The sequence below is a fragment of the Pungitius pungitius genome, chromosome 8 (assembly GCF_949316345.1).
Source record: "Pungitius pungitius chromosome 8, fPunPun2.1, whole genome shotgun sequence".
NCBI classification, from domain to species: Eukaryota; Metazoa; Chordata; class Actinopteri; order Perciformes; family Gasterosteidae; genus Pungitius; species Pungitius pungitius.
Window position 1 is genome coordinate 19,878,588 of NC_084907.1, and position 20,572 is coordinate 19,899,159.

General features: G+C 47.7%; 2 protein-coding genes across 13 annotated transcripts in view; one reads left to right on the forward strand and one right to left on the reverse strand.

The window, feature by feature from the left end:
* Positions 1–100: 100 nt before the first annotated feature.
* Positions 101–14,893, reverse strand: zmynd8 (zinc finger, MYND-type containing 8). 10 transcript variants are annotated; one of them, XM_062563739.1, is made up of 21 exons: positions 14,814–14,893; positions 8,563–8,630; positions 8,215–8,360; positions 6,452–6,673; positions 6,146–6,259; positions 5,662–5,727; positions 5,362–5,454; positions 5,174–5,261; positions 5,002–5,057; positions 4,840–4,917; positions 4,601–4,716; positions 4,015–4,514; positions 3,790–3,924; positions 3,507–3,662; positions 2,827–3,357; positions 2,126–2,671; positions 1,745–1,941; positions 1,089–1,169; positions 898–976; positions 542–781; positions 101–327 (listed from the first exon to the last, which is right to left on the reverse strand). In XM_062563739.1, the coding sequence occupies exons 1-21, from the start codon at positions 14,876–14,878 to the stop codon at positions 152–154; spliced, it is 3,753 nt and encodes a 1,250-aa protein (XP_062419723.1). In that variant the 5' UTR covers positions 14,879–14,893; the 3' UTR covers positions 101–151. The 10 variants fall into 10 exon arrangements, with proteins under 10 accessions (XP_062419723.1, XP_037304019.2, XP_037304020.2 ...); XM_037448122.2 differs by lacking the exon at positions 14,814–14,893 and adding an exon at positions 13,365–13,523; XM_037448123.2 differs by lacking the exon at positions 14,814–14,893 and adding an exon at positions 12,323–12,602.
* A 2,278-nt stretch (positions 14,894–17,171) lies between these two features.
* LOC119194060 (nuclear receptor coactivator 3-like) overlaps positions 17,172–20,572 on the forward strand; it is a 28,694-nt gene continuing 25,293 nt past the window's right edge. For 2 of the 3 annotated variants that reach the window (XM_037448115.2, XM_037448116.2), the window contains exon 1: positions 17,172–17,301. The gene's annotated coding sequence lies outside the window, so the exon portion shown is untranslated. The remainder of the gene's footprint in view (positions 17,302–20,572) is intronic. The other variant, XM_037448114.2, reaches the window with a different exon arrangement.

Here is a 20,572-nt window from a genome sequence, read left to right on the forward strand (position 1 = left end):
AGCCCTGGAAGGCAACACAAATATATAAATAAATAAAAACATTTAGAATGCTCCCGTAACGGCTGCTTGAACAGAACAATTTACATAGACTTTTTTGTGGAAAAAAAAAAAAAACTATACACATTTACATTTTGCAGTACGGTACACTTGTTCAGGATAAAGTGACAGGGGCGTTGTCAGTGCTCTTCTCCGTGTCACAGTCTCTGTCTGGTGGTGCAGAGGCCGGCGCGTCTCTCAGAGAGTTCGGGCCACTGCTATTCTGCCCTAAACCTTTGATGGGGGGGTCTGCTGTCGACTCGGCCTCGGACTCCTGCTGTGGGGCCGAGGCTACAAATAAAACAAAAAATATGCATCACATCGAGGAAAACGTCAGGCGCCATGTGCGTGGCGATTATGCAGGCGAGCTAAAGACCGGAGACTCGCAGGGTCACGAGCTGCCCGCAAGAATGAAAGAAAGAAAAAAAAAAAAAAAGAAGAAGGAATTGAGCCTAGCTTGTGTGAATGTCATCGTCGGCATGTTGATGCTTGCGCGTGCCGTTACCTGACTGAGTGCAGGACTTCATGTGTTCTGGCCAGTGGGCTTGCTGACACGGGTAGTCACAGTAGCTGGTGTTCCAGCAGCAGTAGAAGATGGCCTCTTTCCTGCAGTTGGCGCACCACTGCTTCTTCTTCGTCTCGTCCATCGCCTGCTGCTTCTCTAGCTCCATCTGTTTCTTCACCTCGCTCACCAACCTCTCCCTCTCCTGTTCCAGACTCTGCCTCATCTCTGCCATCGTGAGCTCTACATTGAAGTACACGTGAAGTTGATCAAACACGTGGGAAACCCGTTACGTGGTTTGTAGGCGATGGAGACCGCGTGCAAAGAACTTTGCTCATAGACTTCTCAGAAGTTCTCACCAAGATTGTGCTTCATTTCTGACAGCTCTTGTTGATGCAGCCACTGTAATTTTTCTATTTCGATTCTCAGTCGTCTTATCTGAATTTCAATTGAAAGGCCATGGGTTAAGTTTGGTAAAGTGTCCCATGCAAAGCTGTTGTTATGATCTGAACAGTATTTGGTCTCTACAGGGCCAACAGCAACCACCTACCTCTGCTATGGTATTGCCTGAAGTACTCTTCGACAGGTCGTTGTAGATTTCATCCATTGTGCCTTTGATTGCATCCATTATCTGAAAAGAGTAGAACATAAGTACTTTATGGATGTAACATGTGAACTACCAACACTAATCTGTCTTGGTAGTTTACATGTCCCTCGTCTTCTTCAAGTTTGATATATTCTATTTTTAATTTCAAATATGCAGTTTGGAGGCTAAAACTGAATCTCAGGTTATTGTAGGCACCTTTAGTTCACCCGTAATATACCATTATATTTCACACCAAGAGAAATACTCCAAAACGCTTTCCGGGGCTGATTTCATCTCAGTATTTTGGCTAGTATTTAGAATGATGGGCTGGTGCTATGGTCCAAAGTAGGAGTCCCCGACCACTTGTTACCGTGTCACAGAGAAAGAAGAAGAAATTTGACTTTGTTTTCTAAAAAATATATTTTTTAGAAAAACGACTAGAGCCTCTCCAAGTTACATAAGCCTTTCTTCCATAGCGTCACCCCCCCCCCCCCCCCCCCAACCTCCGCCCCCCGCAATTGGCCGATAATTCTGTGTTCTACGTTTTCTCCGCCGCAAGACCCGTCCGCAAGATATTTTCTAATATGAAACTGGTCCGTGAGGCAAAAAACAATACTGACTTTATTTGTGTACTTGGCAATGTCTGCAGCTGCATCCGCCGAAGCAGTGGGGATATACGGGTCTGTCGCCGCGGGTGATGACGTAGCAGCTGGGCCCGAACTTGATGCGGCCATCATGGCGACCGCAGACGGGCTACCGGACACCAGGGTGACGGCCGACGTGGACGTGCTGAGGGGGGCGTCTTTTTGTTGGACAGCTGGGAATAGATAAACACTGTTAATCAGAAACATCGGGGGGGGGGGGGGGGGGGGGGGAAAGAAGAAGAAAAAAAAAAACGGATCATATGACAATATCAAGCGGGCGATGGTCACAAAGTGCATACTGTACATTTCACCATGAACTGGCCCCAGCCACTTTGTTGAGTCCCACTCGTCCTGTACCTTTAGCAGCCTGTCTGGTCTGATAGCGCGTGCTCTGAGCGGACTGCGGCGCCGAGGAGGAGGGGGACACTGCCGCGGAGCCGTTCCCGGCGGCCTGCGTCTGGGTCGGCGCCTGGGCCTGCCCTTCCCCGCCGGGAGAAGACGCCGGGGCCTGCGCGTCCGCCGTGGGCTGCAGGCTCTGTTGCTGCCGCTGCACCTTCTGCATGTGCCACTTTTGAGAGGAGGTCTGAAACTTGGCGCTGGGATTCCACACCACAGCCCTCTGCACCACCGGCGCCGTCTCCCTGGGCAGCAGGGGACGCTGTTTCTTCAGGGCCGGCGTGGCGGCGGCTGAGGAGGAGGAGGAGGAGGAGGAGGAGGAGGAGGAAGACGGGGGTGTCGCTGTGGCCCCGGACACGGTCGCGAGGCTGATGGTTGCGGGTGAGGGAGTAGTGAAGGAGACCATGGTGACAGGAACGGCTATGGGAGACTGTGCGGAAGCGCTGGAGGGGGTGGAGGGAGCCGTACTGTTCTGAGACGGGAGGGTTGACGTGGTGGCGGCTTTCCCTACAAGAAAATGTGCACGATTTAACAGTTCCGCCTGGTAAAGCTGGTGATCTGTCACCTTTCATATTGGTTAAAAATAGACATTACATTGCGTGTGTCTTTGATTATTTCTCGTGGGACCAACAAAAGAAAAGAAAAAACGGCACAACTCTCACCTTCAGTTTTACCAGCGGAAGACTCTTTAACACAGGCGCTGTCCTTCCTGCTCCTCTTCCGGTCCTTGCCTCCCGGTTCCTCTCCAAGGTCAATGACCAGCTCTCTCTCCGAGTCGGAGTCCTCCGCCGGCGCGGGCTGCTTTGCCTCTTCTTTCCCATGAGGCCTCTCCCGGAGACCAGGTGAGGCTGGAGGTGCTTTGGTCTTTTCTGGGCTCTCCTTTTCAGATCCGGGGCTCGCTCGCGCTCTGGTCGGAGCGTCGGTCGCAGTTGCGGCGACGTCGCCTGCCGTGGACTCGGATGCCACGTGAGAATCGGCTTCACCCTCCTCTTGGCTCGGGGAAGGTTGGTCTTTGGCTTTGCTTTTGGCCGAGTCCTTCTGGGCCTCGTCGCTTGGTGCTGCGTCCTCACCCTCCTTGGTCTTTTGCTCCTCATCACTGGCGTCCTCACTGTCACTGGAGTCAGATTTATCGGAGTCCTCCGAGTCGCTGTGTTCCACACCTTTGTACACATCCACGGATATCTCATCGATACCTGCAAAACAAAGTCATTGGAGGGATATGTCACCCAGGATCACACATTCACGTCACAACTTGTGTTCTGCTTTGCGACTTTCCCAGTCGGGCACTGATTCTGCTGACTATCCTCAACGGTAATACTTTAGATTACTAAACTCCGCTCACCCAACTGTGCCTTGCAACTCTCAATGGTTTTGTCCAAGTTCAGCTGGAACCGGCTCTTGATCTGTCTTTTTGGAGAGGTGAGGACCGGCGTGGCTCCTTGTTTCTGCTGAACCGTTTCACTAAGCTCCTTCAGGTCCATTTCTGCTTTGCTCCGATCTGGTAAAATACAACTTAAAATTGTTCCCGAACGGCCATACACGCACAAGAAAAGACTTTTGCTCACAGAGAACGGACATTGTGACTGGTTTCATGAATAATGCGTAACCACCAAAAAGAGATTTACCCAGATTGAGGTTCAGTATGCTTCCTGTCGGTGGTGTCTTCTCCTGCTTGGGACCGCCAGGAGCCTGAGAGTGAAATGGTTTGGGGCTGTCTAAGGAACTGCCAGCGGGACAAGGTCGAGGGTGGGCAGGTGACGCTGTGAAGAGATATTTACCGTCAAAGGAAGCCACCTGCTATCTGACACGACTCACGAGTTGCTTCGCAAAAAAGGCACCGGTCCAAATACCTGTACAGTCCATGGACTCTTCTCCTGTGCTGTACTGGCTGTTTGGGGCCTTTGTTTGGGACTTGTCCGCCGTCTCCGTCTCCCCATCTGAACCGGTGTGGGCAGAGGAGTTGGTGCTCATGGGGGAGCGAGGCATGTCACTGAGGGGGAGCCTCCGGCCCGCCGCGCCGCCTCCCAACCCGGCCCCCGACAGCATGGTCCTGGCCAAAGAGATCTTGGGGGACGCCGTCATGTCGAAGCTCAGCTTGATCTTCTCCTGTTTCTCGGGTTTGATCGGGGTGGACGACGGGTTGGACGGATCCAGCAGCATCTGGAAGTTATTTTCAGGGGTGTAAGGTGTCCTGAAGGGGGCATAGTTAAACACGCCGAACTTCTTCCTCATGTTCTCCACATAGACCTCCATCTCTTGCATGGCGCTATTGAAGATGCTCTTGGTCTTCTTCACAGAGAAGGGAATCTCTTTGGACATGAGGTAGCAATTGTTTAAAGGCACCCAAGCCCTTTGGAGAAAAAAAAAGATCCACATCATGAGCAAAGAGGGATATGTGCAAGGAAACTGACTAAGTGAAGCACGGAGGGCTGATACCTGTCATGCTGACCAAAAAAGCGAGCATCCACTTGTCCATCTTTGTCCCGCAGAGCTTTAGCAGGCCAGAATGGAAATCCCTTCAGCTTGGCCCACACTAGAGGATGTGGGTTACTCTGTGGCCATGCGGTGAGACACAGGAGCAAAGTGGTTGTCACGCACGGTGATCTGTGCTTAAAAACGGGGTAACAGTCAGGCGAACTCATCGACAGAAACGTCAAGTCACTCAACTAGCTTACACAAGGCTCACAGAACCAGTTGTCTCTCTTTTGGCAAGCAGAGAGATAACACTCGGGGCAAACTTCAATCTCATTCATCTGCAATTAAAGAATCAGAAGACACATGAAGGGAAGTTGCAGCTGACACGTCGGGTGTTTCATTGAACCAAACCATGTGCCCACCTCATGCTCACAGATCTTTACTATCACTTTAGCTGTAGCCGTGAGTTTGTGATTGCCTGAAACAAGGAAACACGTTCATGTTTAAATACACCCTAGATATGTTGATAATTCAATCAAATTGTTCCAAATAGATTATAATTTGCTGGATCTTTCTTGAATGTTGTTTACATACCTCCATTGTATATGATACAGTTGTGCAAAATCCATTTTGCATCTGCCAAGAAGGCCTCTGTGCAGCCATACATTTTTTTTTTAATATTCTGCGAGGCAAATAGAAGAGAGGATGCCCGACTGACAAACCTTTAAAACATTGTGACATCCATCCTCTCAGTGAACAATATGTGAGAGCTTGTGGTTTACCTTCTCCAGCGTGCACAGATCCATCGGGTGAAAAATGTACTCTGCGTAATCTGGGTGCTGTTCAAGAGAGACAGGTTTCTGGAAGGGTTCAGTCTGCGGGATTGAGTGGACAGAAAAAATAAAGTCATACTGCACCACCTTCCCCTCGGACACACGTGAACATGCTACCACCACATGCTACTACTCAAGAGAAAGAAAAAAAAAAAAAAAAAAAATCTAAGAGCCGTTTCAAAACAAAAGCGTGACAACCAGTGGAGGAAGAAATCATGATGGGGTCTTGTTAGTGTTGGAATTGATTACCCAATTAAAAGTCTTTCTCTGCGTGGAAGCTGCATGGGGGGAGCGAGATGACAAGCGGGGATGATCCTGAAAGAGAGTGAGAGGGGCAGCTGTATCCTCACCACCTTCATGGTTTCCAGCCTTGACAGGCCCAGTATAGCACAACGACTACGATTTGTTAGTTTGGTTATTAGAAACAAATTTTGCACGTGCAAATTAATAATTGATCATGCTGGACTGAGAGGCAGATCTTTGGGGTGCAGATCTTAACATCTGGCACGACTGATGGGAATATGATGGTTGCATAAGCAGTCGACAAAAATTAAGACCAAAAGAGAGCACATGCCAATAGCTAGGTGATAACTGTGAATGTTCATTTAGAAAAAGCAGCCATGAGAATAAACAGTGTACCCCATCTGTAATTAGACCGTCTGCCGCAGCACAATGTAATCGGTTTGGTAGCACAAATGATGTCAAATAAGACATGAGAGACCAGAGTACTTACACCTGGCTGTTTCATCTTCTGAAGGGCAAACTTTAGTAGGTAAGACAGCTGCTCTATCGTTAGCATCATCATGGCTTTGCTCTGAGTCTCTATGCACTCAGCAACCGTTATTTTCTGAAAGACATCAAGAGGAAAACGTTTGAAAACCTTCTTCTTATCCCAAAATTGCACAAAAAACACATTAATGGTAGTTTACCCGCGTCCAAACTTACACAGCGGCCCACCGTGACCTAAACAAACATGACTACAGGCTTTGAGATTTGTCGCACAAGAACCCTGCACTGCACATACTCCTGGTGCGAGTACCTCACACTCCGGACAGAACCAGTCGCCCTCGGGCTCGGCTGGTAGTTTGAGGCACTTGGCGTGGTACACCCTGGGGCAGAGCTCACAGCAGAGCACCTGGCCCTCGCGGTGGCACAGCCAGCAGTAGAAGTCGTTCCTGCCGTCCTGCGGTACAACATCAACAGGGTCTGTGGTGAGTGCTGGCTGCTTCACATAGTAAAAGGGACCATGTCTTAGTTCTGACTGGAATGCAGGCAAAAGAAAGACAAAAATTGGGGAAGGTCAAAATCAGGCCAGAGATTAACAAAGCCAAGCAGGCATGCACAGCATTACACTTGAAAAGAAGGCACACGTATTACACACCAATTGGTTTTTTAGAGCACAACCATTGCCAGTGAGCAGAAGGGTCAACAGTGTGGACGGCCTTGATTAAACTGGCAAGGATTCAGACAGTTGCTACGAATGATTTACAAAAGGTCCATTTAATGTGTCAAGTTTAAGAAACCAGCAATCCTTTACATACTGTGCGTTTGTGACCTGCTTTATACATAAAGGAAGCACAGCATGCACTTGGCACTTTCTCAGATTGAAGGGAATTATATTCAAAGAAAAGCATTTCAACTGATAGCTAACTCTCAGTCCTGAGAAAATACAGATTTACCATTGCCAGTAGAATCCACTGCTATTAAACATTAAACTGCATGAAAATGTATGCCAACAATATGGATTAATATGAGCATAAAATCCAAAACATAACACTAAAGAATTCAGTGATATAACTCAATGGTGCATAGAAATACCTAAAACTCAATGGAGCTAACGAGAGACAGAAATCACAGGGTCACCCCTGGTATCTTCTAACAATTTCACAATATTTCACCACTGCAGAGATTCAACAACACGTATCAAAGTGCAAAGAGTCACATGAGAGTATTTTCCACGACATCCAACCCGCAGAAGTGCTGAAACTCAGCTGCCTTAGTAGGTTATCACGAGCCGTCCCACTGATAACAACAAGCAGCGCTTTAAAGAGTGGGGCTATAGCGTCCAGGTGTGTGTGCCAGATGTGTGTTCTCCCTACAAACGAGCATGCATGCTCTATGGACCCTGTGATCACACATGGGCTTCATCAGCACCCACCATGCTGTCAGTGCACCAGTCATTATCCTTCCCTGATTTCAGTTGATTTGGATTTATTTGGCTGTGTTATATTCAAAAGTAGATTGTCCATAGATGATTTGAACAGGATTTGGTATCCCGACATGTCAAAAACAACTTGCTGAAACAAGACAGTATTCATTGTAGTTTACAGTAAAGAAAGTTCTTCTCTGTCAACTAAAGCTAAAAAGACATCAGTGTAAATACTAGCACCCGACTATAGAGTAATGTTCTGCAAAGTGAGTAAAAAAATCAATAGTTAGGCGCAAATGATTTCCTGACTGTTTTGTTAGATTTCGGCACTTTTGGGACAGAAAACTGCGACATAAATGTGCAGCAAAACCTAATCAAAATATTTGTAAATCTAATGTTTTCAAATCGGTGCACCCGGAGATAAACTGACCCCAAAGACAACAAATAACGATGCCACTAAATAGGAAATCAGTGAAAACTTTCATGGTGGTGACGTCTCAGTCCTTCAGCGGGTAAAACCAATCTTACTTTTAATGACCCGGAGAGACAACTGCATCTCTTTTAGGCCTGAAGCTTTACCTCATGATGAGTGACAAGCCTTCCAACGTCGTGGCCTAGTGTCTGAATACGTCCTCCCTCAGAGGACCGTTTACCTGGTCTTTGCTGCTGCTGACAGCCCCCGGTTTCTTCTTCTTCTTCACGGGGTACGGCGACGTCTCGGCAGAGGAGTGACCGTTGGATGACTGAGAGGGGCTAGGCATCTTTCGTTTTTGGGTCACGCGCTCTGTTGACCCACCGTCTGCACGCAAAAAGGTCAAAAACAATTAGACGAGACATTAAAAGGCTTTAAGGAGTAAGAAGGGAACCCGAGATGACACACTACGGTTCTCCTGCACTCTCACTAATGGGTGAAGCCAGTAGGCATCATGAGTTATATAATATCAGTCAACCACAACAAATCCCCTTACGTAATATTCACCATCAAACCTCGGAGTTCTTACCCTTAGATCGCGTTGAGATCTCCATTTCTTCTTCTGTAACCTCAGTTTTCTCCTCTTCCTCTGGCGCACTGATGCAAGAAAGAGCATCATGAAAGGTTCACCCGTCAAACAGGACCTACATACCTATCGCTGTTGTTGGCATAAAGTGAAGGTTGTTGTTGGAAAAATCGTTCTTGAGAGTGACGCGTTGTGGAGAGAGGGAGGCTCCAGCATCACATAGGCTGTCACCTAAGCCGGCCAAGTTGCCATTGAAGGCTAGTTTTAAGATTCAGGAATGAATTAAAACTTTCATCCAGTTTCAGAGTCACAAACAGTGTTACGCTTTCCCATCTGATGCCAAATATGCACATTTCTCCAAACATGTCATATTGTGCCTCACAAAATCCAAATAATCTTGATCGCTGACGACCTCCAGCTGTGTGCAGTAAGTGTTAAGGCTACGTTTCTACAAAGCTTTGTTATTAAACAGGCTCACCCACTCCTTAACATTTCCCCTGCTGTACTACAATGGGATTTTCTGTAAGAGAAGGATACGTTTCTTTCTCTTGACATGAATATAATCGTGGTAAGAATTTGGTACTTTGGAGCATCATGAAGCCTGTAAATATCCTTCCACCACATCAGACAAAGTGCAATGCTTATGCTATATTGCGTCTGTGAGAATACTGAAAAATGGCGACTGTTTTCAACCTTTGGCACTCTGCTGGAGGTTTCCTGATCACTTATCACAAAAAAAGGTTGTGCTGCATGAAAACAACTATAAAGAGTCTCCAAAATACTATATTCTAGAAAAGTTATGTTTTAGAGGGCTTGTGAAAGAGGGTATTGGCAATAACCATGCTACTGAATAAAATGTACTATTGATATCATGTAAAACAAATACACATTTGATGTTGTGTAAACAATCAAAACCCTGCATTTGTAACGTTATACTTACAGACTCACTTCCCTACAGTGCTAGTTTGAGTGTTGATGACTTTAACTGACAGCATTATCATTTGATTTCTTTCAATAGATATCGCAATATCATCTTATCGTATACGACTTAGACATTACTGATAACGTCACAATGGATATCACGCAAAGCATACATGAAGGCTTAAAGACACATGTAAAAAAAAGAATGTTGTAGAAGGGGACTGCAGCTTGGTGACTCAGTCAGACTACGTTTCCACACTTAGTCAAAGCAAAAGATAACCAACAATGGGAGAAACGCAGCTCAAAGTGCAGGGCCCTTTTCCCACAGATAAACAACAAGCACCTTCCTCCTGTTGCCACAAACCCATAAATAGTAAACATGACAACACCGAACGAAAGAATCTGCAGTGGCCCAACCTTCTGACAAGTGAAAGGCTGTGTTTAAACAGCCATGTCGTATTCACGGATCATGTGACCCAGTAACAGACACAGTCTGCGAAGCGACGGCGTGCTGTGAACCGCTGTCTATTTCTAAATCTGCCCAACAGGTTTTTTCCCTCCCTATCGGTTCACGGTTCACCTTTGGTCGGCGGGCGCCCCGCTGTCGATCCTGCTAGCGCTGCCCTTCTCTCTGACGCCACCGGCAGACGCGGCGGCCTCGTCGTCGGTGGCTTTCGATTCTGCCAATCTCTCTTTCACTCTCCTCCCGAGGAGAGGAAAACTGATGTGTTTTTTTTTGTGCGGAGAATAGATGGGCATCTGCTGGGAACGAAACCAGAACCAAAACCCTACTTCCATTCCGGGAATCACTAACCCCCTGCTACAGCTTTCTGCTCCTCCATCACTGAAAGGAGGATGAAATATCAGACTGGAGCACAGCTCGTCTGCAGGGACAGACAGTGGAGCAGTGAACAGGCTCCTACCGGCCTCCTCGTCTAACCTGTCTGGACAGCCTCATACAAACTACCCCGGCAACATCCTGTCCTGTCCAGGGCAGGAAACACAGCCAGCAGAAGACAAAGAGAGAGAGAGAGAGAGAGAGAGAGAGAGAGAGAGACAGAGACAGAGACAGAGACAGAGACAGGGACAGGGACAGGCACGAGGACAAAAATCAATACCACTCAATCCTGACAACGACATTGCAAAACCAAAAAAACCATGGAGCACACAAGCAGCCAACTGAAAGCCACGTAACACCCCTTCCACACCCACCATTGCCACTACATCCATGCTTCAACGTAGGAAATCAACGAGCATACCTTTTCTTTTTCCTCTCTCTCTCTCCCTCTCTCTCTCTCTCTCTCTCTCTCCTTACTCACATACAGATTCTTCAGCCTATTCTTTAATCTTTTTCAATTATGGAGGGCGTAGGGGGGGGCAGTGGGGGATGAGGTAAAAGATGGGTCCAGGTTTCCCAGAAGGCCTTCTCTCCCTGCTGCTCTCTTCTGCAATTGTCAAATCTTTAACCTCGGCTGCCGGCTGCCGATTGGCCCGAGCACCACACGGAGGCGTCTGATTGGGTGCTCGGCCCGGCGTGCCACACGGGCTCCCTTCTCCCCGCTCTTGCTCAGCCACAGTGCTGCAATGCAGAGAGGACTGCTCCTCACTGCTGCTTGAAAAAAAAGAAAAAAGAAGAAGAAAGAAGAAGAAGAAGAAGAAGAAGAAGAAGCAGAAAACCAAGTCTGCCACTTTTGGTTTGGAACCCCCCCCCCCCCCCCCGTGCAGACACACAGCGGCCGTGTGCTTTTCATCACACGTGCGTGCGACGGCGCTCTCGACAGGGAGAGGATCAGATTCCCTCCCTCGCTGCGCCCTCGGACGGCGTATGTGTGCGGCATCCATTTTGAACACACACACGCAGGCTCTCCCTCCCTCAATCTCCCCCCCCCCCTCCCTCCCTTCGCTCAGACCACGGTGCATGCCGCGCACGCGGCACGCTCACAAGGCACCAGTCTGAGGCTGCTGTAAAAGACCACCTGCAGCTTATTACATGCCCTCCCCCCGGCTTGTTGATATGCAGCATGGGCCTAATACTGGACACAAAGGAAGGGCTGGAAATGTCACGGGCCTCCCAGACAGCATGGACACCCCTCCCCTCCCTCCCCTCTGCAATGCTTCCTTAACATGTGCCGTCTCATAACCAACGTCCGCCTGGGGGGACGCCGGTGTGAGCGACAGTAAGCCGGCGAAAAAAAACCCCCGCATAAAGCGGTGAGAGCATCGTCGTGCATCTCTCCGTCTTCCTGTGGGAGGAAAATCTGCTTGAAACCGCTTCGTTTGATCACGAGACAAAAAAATACACATAGGCAGAATTTTAGCGGCACGCGAGCACAAGCCGTCCGTCCTGCAGAGTATCAAGGCCAACTACGTTAATCTACGCGGGTCCAAGAAGGTCAACTGGTGGACATTCGCGTGCGTCGGTCCGCTGCAATCCTCGCACCGTGGTGGAATGAAGGGATGAGACAAATTAGCGAGCACCATTCACAAAACACTTTATGTTTCAGTCAATGCTGACTGCTCCTGAACTCTGGTCAAGCAACGTTGTGTGCGCCATCAATTCAAGGCCATATTTATGGCTGGTTATATTTAATCACACAAATAATGACTAAAACCAACCACACATATTCTTCCTGTAATACATCAAATGCTAAAGAATTATGATAACACTATTGCTGAAGTGGCAGAAATAGATTGAACTAAATTGAACATTTTTAATCGGAGTCATGCACACAGAAAACACCCACATCTATGCACGTATATATACATATGTGTAAATATATGTATATATATATTTCCCTCATAGATATAGATATATGTATAAATAAACAGAATTCAATCTAACCTTGTCGACTTCAAACAGGCTGTAAAGCCTCTCTGGATGAGATGAGGTTTCTGTGCAGAGCCCTTTTCAGAGGAAGTCCTTCCCTCTTCTTTCCCTCTCCCTCACATACAAATACTCAGTGTGCTTGAAGCAGAGGGACAGAAAGGGGAAGCTCTCTAAAATGGCTGACGCTCGGCAGCAGAGAACAACACCGGGAGGCAGTGCACACCAGTAGGCACGGGCAATTCCTCCAACCCCGGTATAAATAAGCTGCCGCGGCATATTCACGCAGCACATAATTGGTATTTAGGGAAACGGTCGAGCAGCTTACGGGGGTTTAGGCCCGGGAGGGGGGGGGGGGGGGGGGGAGAAGCAATGGTGTTTATTCACCCGGTTTACATAAAAATAAATGAATCAAGGTGGAGGTGAAGTGGGTTTAGGTGACTGTGGGGAATTAGACAACTAGATGACCAGTCTGTCGCTTTTTTTTTTTTTTTTTTTTTACCATCGCCGTGTGTGGGTCAGGCAAAACAATTACGGCAGTGCAACGCTGCCTCGCTTCCCTGCCGTATGAGGCCTAAATTAAACTCGCTGTGCTGTCAGTTCACCATCTGCTAATTCCTGCGGGGGAGTCCCCCCTGTGCACTGCTCCCCCCCCCCAAACCCCCCCCGTCTCCCCCATCCCGCCCGGATCCCTCACCACGCGCCGGCACTGTTGACAGCACAGCCCAGGAGCAGCCGCAAAAGCTCAATCCTCTTTTGATCTTTGAGAAGAGAAAAGCAGGTCATATTCAGTGTCCTACGTATGTAAAAAAAAAATGACCTCACACTCAACCAACCAGCTCACAGAGGCCGTACTGCTCTCGTGCTATGCTCTCCCTCTCAGCTCCAATCCTAGGCTGTGGGGTGACAAACACCCCCCAGTCTATCAGACTAACCTGTATTATTACTCAGGCACGGGCCACACACAGCAGCTGGTGCCTTTTCAACAGTGTGGCGTGTGTGGGTGTGTGGGTGTGTGTGTGTGTGTGTATGTGTGTGAAAGAATGAAAATAGGGCTTACCTCTGTGGATGCATGGCTACAAACTCTGTGTGATATGTCAATGCTTATTAAAACATGGAGGACGGCCCTGTCAGCCCCTTCACCCTGCTCACAGCACAGCGTTCGGCTCTGCAAGCTGTCCGACTCTCCGCTCCGATGGAAGGCACGCCGAGACTGGCCACGCTCGGTGACGAAATGTAAGGCGGCTGCTGATTGGCTGGTGCATTTCCTGGTTGCTTGTCTTTTGTTTAGCAGAGGGGAGCTAAAGCTCAGCACTCTGAGCGAAGGGCGCTAGGCCCAGATCGAAAGCGGTCCGCCTGCGCACACCTATGAGGGAGCAAAAAGACTGCACGGCTGTCACTGCTTCCTAAATGTGCCATAAAGTAGTTGCAGCTATGAGGGGTAGACAGCAAATGTGCACACAAAGGACAGGCCTGTGTCCTCTAGGAGGAATTTGCCTCACTAGTTCCCACCCTCAAGCTCATACAACCGTCTGCAGGCCCAAACGGCTTTATAAATAGAAGAAAAGACTCAACAGGCAATGGAAATGAATGTATACTAAGTGACTTTGGCCTATGAAGGTTTAACAACCGTGCTAAACATGCGGACTGAATTAAAAGTCATGTGATTTGCCTGAAGCTGTGGCTGCTGAACTGGGGCGATCACATGTTGACGAGGTGTTTCCACAATAGGCCGCGGTCATACTATTAAAGAAACAGTGACTTCTAGTTTCTGACGTAACGTTCAAACACGGAAAAATTTTGAAAGCACAGATCGCCTGCATTGGTTGCAATTGTCCATTTTAGAGAGACATGATCTGCAAACATTACAGATCAGAACTTTTTAATGTTAATGTTGTCATATTAGCAAATGTCTGGCAATGTTTTCTCACAAAATCATTTGGTATTAAAGCAAAAGCATTTTTTTTCAAAGTGTTATATATGCCTTTAGTTACACACTTGTGTGCAGATCCATCACACAACTTGCATGATCCAGAGAGCTGTCAGCTCAGGCACAGCGAGCAGCGGGGAGGGATTACGTGTCTCGCTAAAACGACAGACATACATGCACCAAAGATTAATGGATAAACTAGCAAAGCAGTAGCAACACTGGTTTACACCAATGTTATGCACATTACTAATGGTCACACACATGTCCTAAAATCTATAGAAGAAATTGGGAACCACGTCGGTCACTACCTGCCTCCAGAAAACTGTCCCCTGACATTGAGGATCAGAGTGCTCATTGTGAAAAACTAGGAAAAGATTTATGCTGGAATCAGTGTTTGTGTCACTTAGCAGTAATGCTAAGTATACTTTCTCACTGTTCACTCGGCCTATTTGTTTATGGGAAGAAAGACAACAGCGACCTCTCGTGGCGAAACCTCGTAACGGATCAGACCGCTTCAAACCCACAGATTCTGCAGAAGTTTATGTCAAGAATCACCGAATATATATATATATACATTACCATGGAGCCCCTTTAATGACGTTAACACAAAGAGGCCGCCAGATTGGTGCATGAAGGGAAGCCATTTGAAGAGCCCAACAATGCTGCTCCTGCACAAACAGAGGCAATAACAAAACAGGTCACTTGGCGTTACATGCAACATATTAGCTCACTTCAAATGAGTGTAGAAGAAAAGCCTGTGAGGTGGAAAGTGCAAAGAGTTTGTCTATTACGTCCGCCGCCCCCCCACAGGGAGACACCGTGCGGCGTCCGGTCTGCAGACGGCGGCCAGGCAGCTGAAGAAGCGGTCGACCCGTAACGAGCCCCGCAGTCCCCAAGATGGCGCCCCACGGCGAGACTTCCCTGCTCTGTGCACACCTCGCATAGCTCTAAAGTCCTCCTTGGATTCAAGGCCTTGAATGCAATGAACAAATATGTGCTTACAGGCGACGGCTCTAATCGTTCTTTTTTTTCTTTCTCCTCCAAACATTCCTTTCTAATTAACCAGCATCAATACTTCATTATTGTCATGTTAATGGCTGACCTTTGTCAGAGCTGCCGTTGAGGAAGTGACCTGCAGTTCAGCAAAACGTTTCTTAAACCATTGTTGGAGAATTAGGCAGGAGTCTATGACTCATCAACTTCTTCAGAAGAGACAACATTAATGTTTTTATTTGTTCGATGATTCTCATCACCAAACAATTGATTACATGATAGGGATCAGAATCATTATCTGGTTACCAAAGATACAGATCTAACTGTGTTGGATGTGACGTATTTCACTAAATTACACTTGTTACATTTTAGATGCAGGATCATTGAACCTGCTTTTTTTTGTCAACCTGGATTTTATATTTCAGACTATTGACTGTCATCCGTCATAACTATAGCTGATAATGGTATGCAAGATGTGTTTGTGCTTCATGCAGCTGCATGGTGTTGGGAATTTGGGGGATGGGAATTGGATCGGAGAAAAGAAAGGCATGCCATTTGCTGTTTGCAGGTAAACTAATCTGAATGCATTAATGATTATGGGGCTATCTCCTGTCCTTTCAAACTGTTATCTCCTGTCCTTTCAAAGTAGAGGGGCTGAGTAGGGAGGGGGGATGGGATAAAGTGTCTCACATTCATTGAGGGGGAAGGTCAGTTTGCCGTGTTTTGTGGGGGAGGGGGTACAAACAGAGGGCCAATGGGCCCCTCTTTGGGTCTCCATGGAATGTAATTGAGGTTCCCTTGCTCAGGAAGACATGCAAACAGAACAAAAATACCCAACCTAAGAAGCATAGGGGGCTTTTTCTGTTATTTTACTGCGAATGATTTAATGAGCCAACGTTAGCAAACAATCTACCGGATGTGGATTAACCTGTATGTCATCGTGTTTTGCATCAATATGGTGAAAATGCATGTGTGGGTTATTGGCCTTTACTACCAGTTGTGTTACACCTTTGGGAGCAGTCCTACGCAAAGTCTGCCAGCAACAGCTTTTTCTGATTGCATTTTTATAATCGGCTGCTGAAACATAAAATGCTCGCAAATAAACCACCCATCCAAGTCAACACAGCTCTTTATTCTTTTTTGTCCACCTCAAAATCTTTTTGTGTGAGGTGGACTGCTGAAAGTTCAGTCAGGAAAGAACAAGCAAGGAGGTAAATAGCTATAGTTTTGAAACTCTTCTCTTCTTTACGCTCCTAGCCCCCCTACGTTGTGCTACTTGGCCTCCATCTTTGGCCCCCACAGTCTCTGTCACTGGTAACATTTCAAAATGTGTGGGTGTGGGGATCACCAGTGGGACTGTTTCTTGGTGCATCGGGCATGACTCTCAGTGGCACTGTTAACATATTAAGGTATTAAGAGGCATAACCTGACAGTGTGTTCTAGTTATAGAGACCATTTATCATGATTGCAAATCTATATTTGGCATTTATATTTTATCCTGCATAATGCAGGCCTTATTACAGTCAAAAGGCCTGGTGATTCGTAAATTCTTAAGAGAAACAATATTTGAAAAAACATCCAGCTTTTTACACTGTTCCGTTTCATTAAAAGTCACCCAGTGCAATCTGTACATGTTTCTGTTTGCTCAATTCCGTGTCTTCAAGTCTTTTCTATCGGTGAAAAATATAAACTGTGATTTATTCGACAATAATCAGATAACGCAATATCGTAATATTCTAGTGGCATGGTATGTAATTAGCACAAAGCCGCTTTTATGGCAGCCTATAAATAAGTTTTAAATCTATCCCCTAATAACATCAGTCACTGCTGCTCACGTCGCCGATGGGTATTGGTGCGCGTGTAGTTCGCGTAGAGGAAGAGTCGAGCCGTTTTCGGGCAGCTCGCGCAGGAAAGCGACACCATTACCCACAAGCCACCGCGCTCCCCCCAACAAGCTGGCTCCCTCCGCTCTGGGAGTGTTTCGCATTTAAACAAACACGGTCCTGCTGAAGATGGCGGAGAGTTTGTAGAGGCGTAAAATAAACTGCTATACTCAATGAAAACATCGCAGCCGGTGAGTTTTCTGCAATTGGTTTTACGATTCGACTGTTTACCGAGTTTGAAACAGCGGCGGCAGCGTGTATTTGAACGTGCACATCCAGCCACGGGGACAGTCGGTGCCGCTCCGCTCCCACCGGGCGGGCTGCGGAGGGGTTTCGAGCCGCGGCGACACAACGAGCCGCCTCACCGCTCTCCGCTTGTTGTGGAATGTCTGCGTTGAAATCACCGGCTGCCGGGAGTTGGCAACGAATGGGATGGGGGGGGGGGGAGATTCGCGTGAAGTGTCGCTCGTTTGTGTCGGCGTTTTGTTTTTATTTTTTAATTTTTTAATTTCCATGATCTGCTAGCTACAAAGTTTACGGGACTCGGGGCTGCGCTTCGCTGCGGGGCGACAGTCGAACGGTTAGCCGGTCACACGCATCCTTCCTGCGGGGCGACTCGTCGGGTTTTTTTTTTATGTCGAATAATGAACTTTGTAGGGCCACATGGTTGTGTTCGCTATCACACAAGCACAGCTGTGTGGCTCTGGGTGCTGGGTTTTTTGTGTGTGTCTCTCTCTCTCTCTCCGTGTGTCAGGTACACGGGGCTGCAGGACTCGGCTAACGTTAGTCATCGCGCGGAAGTATTCGTGTGTAACAATATCAAAATAATTTAAAAAAAAAAAAAAAAGCTGTGTTGCTTGTTTTTCGAGCCTCCGTCGTGAATGTAGTGGTGGGTAAAAATAAATAAAAATAAAACACGTAAGCACCCCGTGGCTGCATTTCGCATGTGACATAGTTTTTCCATACCTTTTTTTTTTAGATACCATGAATTCACACGAACAGTCAAACACCATCTAAACAAACACGCTCACGTAGTCGAGTCACGTGACCGGCGGGACGCGCACAATTGTCCATTTTTAAACAAGAGGAGGCCGGATTTTTCTCTGTGACTTATGCATATTTATGACGTCAACCGGCTGCAGGTCACGCACGCACGCACGCACGCACGACCACCTCGTATTCCCACTGACCTCAGCCGCTGACGACACAAACTTGAACCGACCCGCTGAGCAGCGTGGCTGCGCCGGAGGATCCACGCAGCATCTGCTGTGTGTGTGCGTGGCTGTGGGGAGACTACGTATCGGTGATTGTAATGGGTGTTATAGTTGCCAATCACAGTATGATGCATCATATTTAGTGTGTGTGCGCGATAAGAGGAGGACGATAACTTAGCAGAGAGATGATGATGAGGAGGAGGAGGAGGAGGAGGAGGAGGAGGAGGAGGAGGAGGGGGGGGGGGAGGAGGAAGACGTTCACAGGGTTCAGGTAGAGTCCAGGTTTGCCTTCCTCTGTGTCTTGTGCTGAGCACAGAGAGTTTTTTTGTGAGGTGGTGTAAAAGAACAACGGGGAGGTGTAGGTGAGTCTATTTCACTCTAGGTGTGCTGTGGCTCACGTTCATTCGCCCCCCCCCCCCTCCCGGGCCGTCCTTGCCGATACTTGCAGGCATGAACCGCTCAATGCACATTTCCCAGTGAGGGTTTCTGTGCGTTTGTCATGTCACCACACAGCCCGGGCCACCAGGATGCCGCAGAATAATGAACGCTCCCCGCTTATATGATTTCATGCCGGCCACTCATTAGATAATCTGCGACGTCTCAACAATGTGGGGATGCAAATGGGAAAGAACAAGGGAGGGTGACTCGGCCGGCCGTCCAGCGCCGCCATGAAGAGCTAACTTGTCTTTATTTTGAGGCTATTACTCAAGCCCCCCCCCCCAAAAAAAAACGTGTTATTTTTTCTTTCCCTTTTTAAATTTTTTTTTGCATGTGGTAGAATGACCACTGTGGGAACCTGTTCCTCGAAGCGCTTCTGCTCATATTCGTGGCAAATGGAGCCCCTTCTGTCTCCCATTCTCTGTCCCTTTATCTACCACTCTCCTTTCTCCCCTCACACAGGGTGTCAGGCTGCGTTAACAATGAATCAATCTTTGGGGGGATTCTTTGACTGCGGATGGGGGGGGGGCGGAATGAGTGACCGGGATGCATGGCTCTCGGTCTTTGTCTGTCGGTCCCCGCGCCCTCAATAATTCATTAACTTATCACTTTTTCTCGTGGGACCGCGTGAAGTGTCTCCGGTGGCAGGTTCTGTACTTGTATCACGTTGCCTGATTGATGATCGTTTAGAGCGATTTGGTGGTGTTTTGATTTGATTGGTAGTTCATTCTGCACACATTAGTTCAAACCAGATTCGTGAAGTCTTTACACTGAATTAGAAATCATGTTTCTCAATGATTTTCTTTGGAACTTGACTCTGTGTTCAAAGTTTTATTTATTGATTAAATACTTGGGTAGATGTTGCTTCTACGTGGCTGCGTTGACTTCTATAAACTGGTCGGTATCATCCAAACAGGACAAATAAAATGGAGAGCATTCCACTTTTGGATAACTGTCTCTAATCTGTCTTTGTCAAGCTGCATTTTTGCGTCACTGATGTCTGAATGCATGGCATTCTTTGAGTGTTTCGTCAGTGTGTGTGTGCGCCCGAAGAGGGTCAGGGAGACTGAGCTAATGTGTTTCGTTTTGGAGTAACAGCCGATCGGTCGTGTGATGGCCTCGCGTGTTCAACTTGGGATGACGGGTACCGCTCTGGGTGTGCGCTAGACTCTTGAGCCACAGCCGTAATTGAAATATGACTCTGTGTACCTTTTTTCTGTTGGACAGCAGCAGGCGTGACAAGGTTGGTCAAGTTGCTGACTCCGAGCGATCACTTCCAAGTTGTTAATGAGCCATTTGCTCGGGGGAAATTGGAGTATCCATCTTTTGTACGAGATTCTCTTTAGTGTGACTCCAGGAAGCTGTTTTTTTAAATTATTGTTTTCTTTTTTTTACAACCAAGGTCTAAGAAAAGTTTCCTGTGGTCAGCTCAGTCCGTGTAAAACATCCCGTCTCAAGGTCACCCGCGCAGCGACAGCGTGCCGTCTCTGTGTTTTTGTCACTGGTGTGGCGGTAGTACTCGGCCGGCTCTGCCTGCCTCCGTGTGGAGCCAAAAATAGAAGGGGAAAAAAAAAGTTGCTCAACAAGACAGTCGTGTTTCCACTGCTAAAATATTTAACAGCCACTTTGCCACAAACAAGTGAGAGGGACGACGATGGCAGACGGAAGCTCCTGAGATCGGGTTGTTGGTCCCAGGTTGGAGGAAGCTGGACCGATGCCCCCCCCCCCCCCCCCCCAGTCGTCCCACCGCGGCCCACCTCTTCTTCAACTCTGAGGCGATACCGACGCGCGAGGGTAGCCGCGCCATATG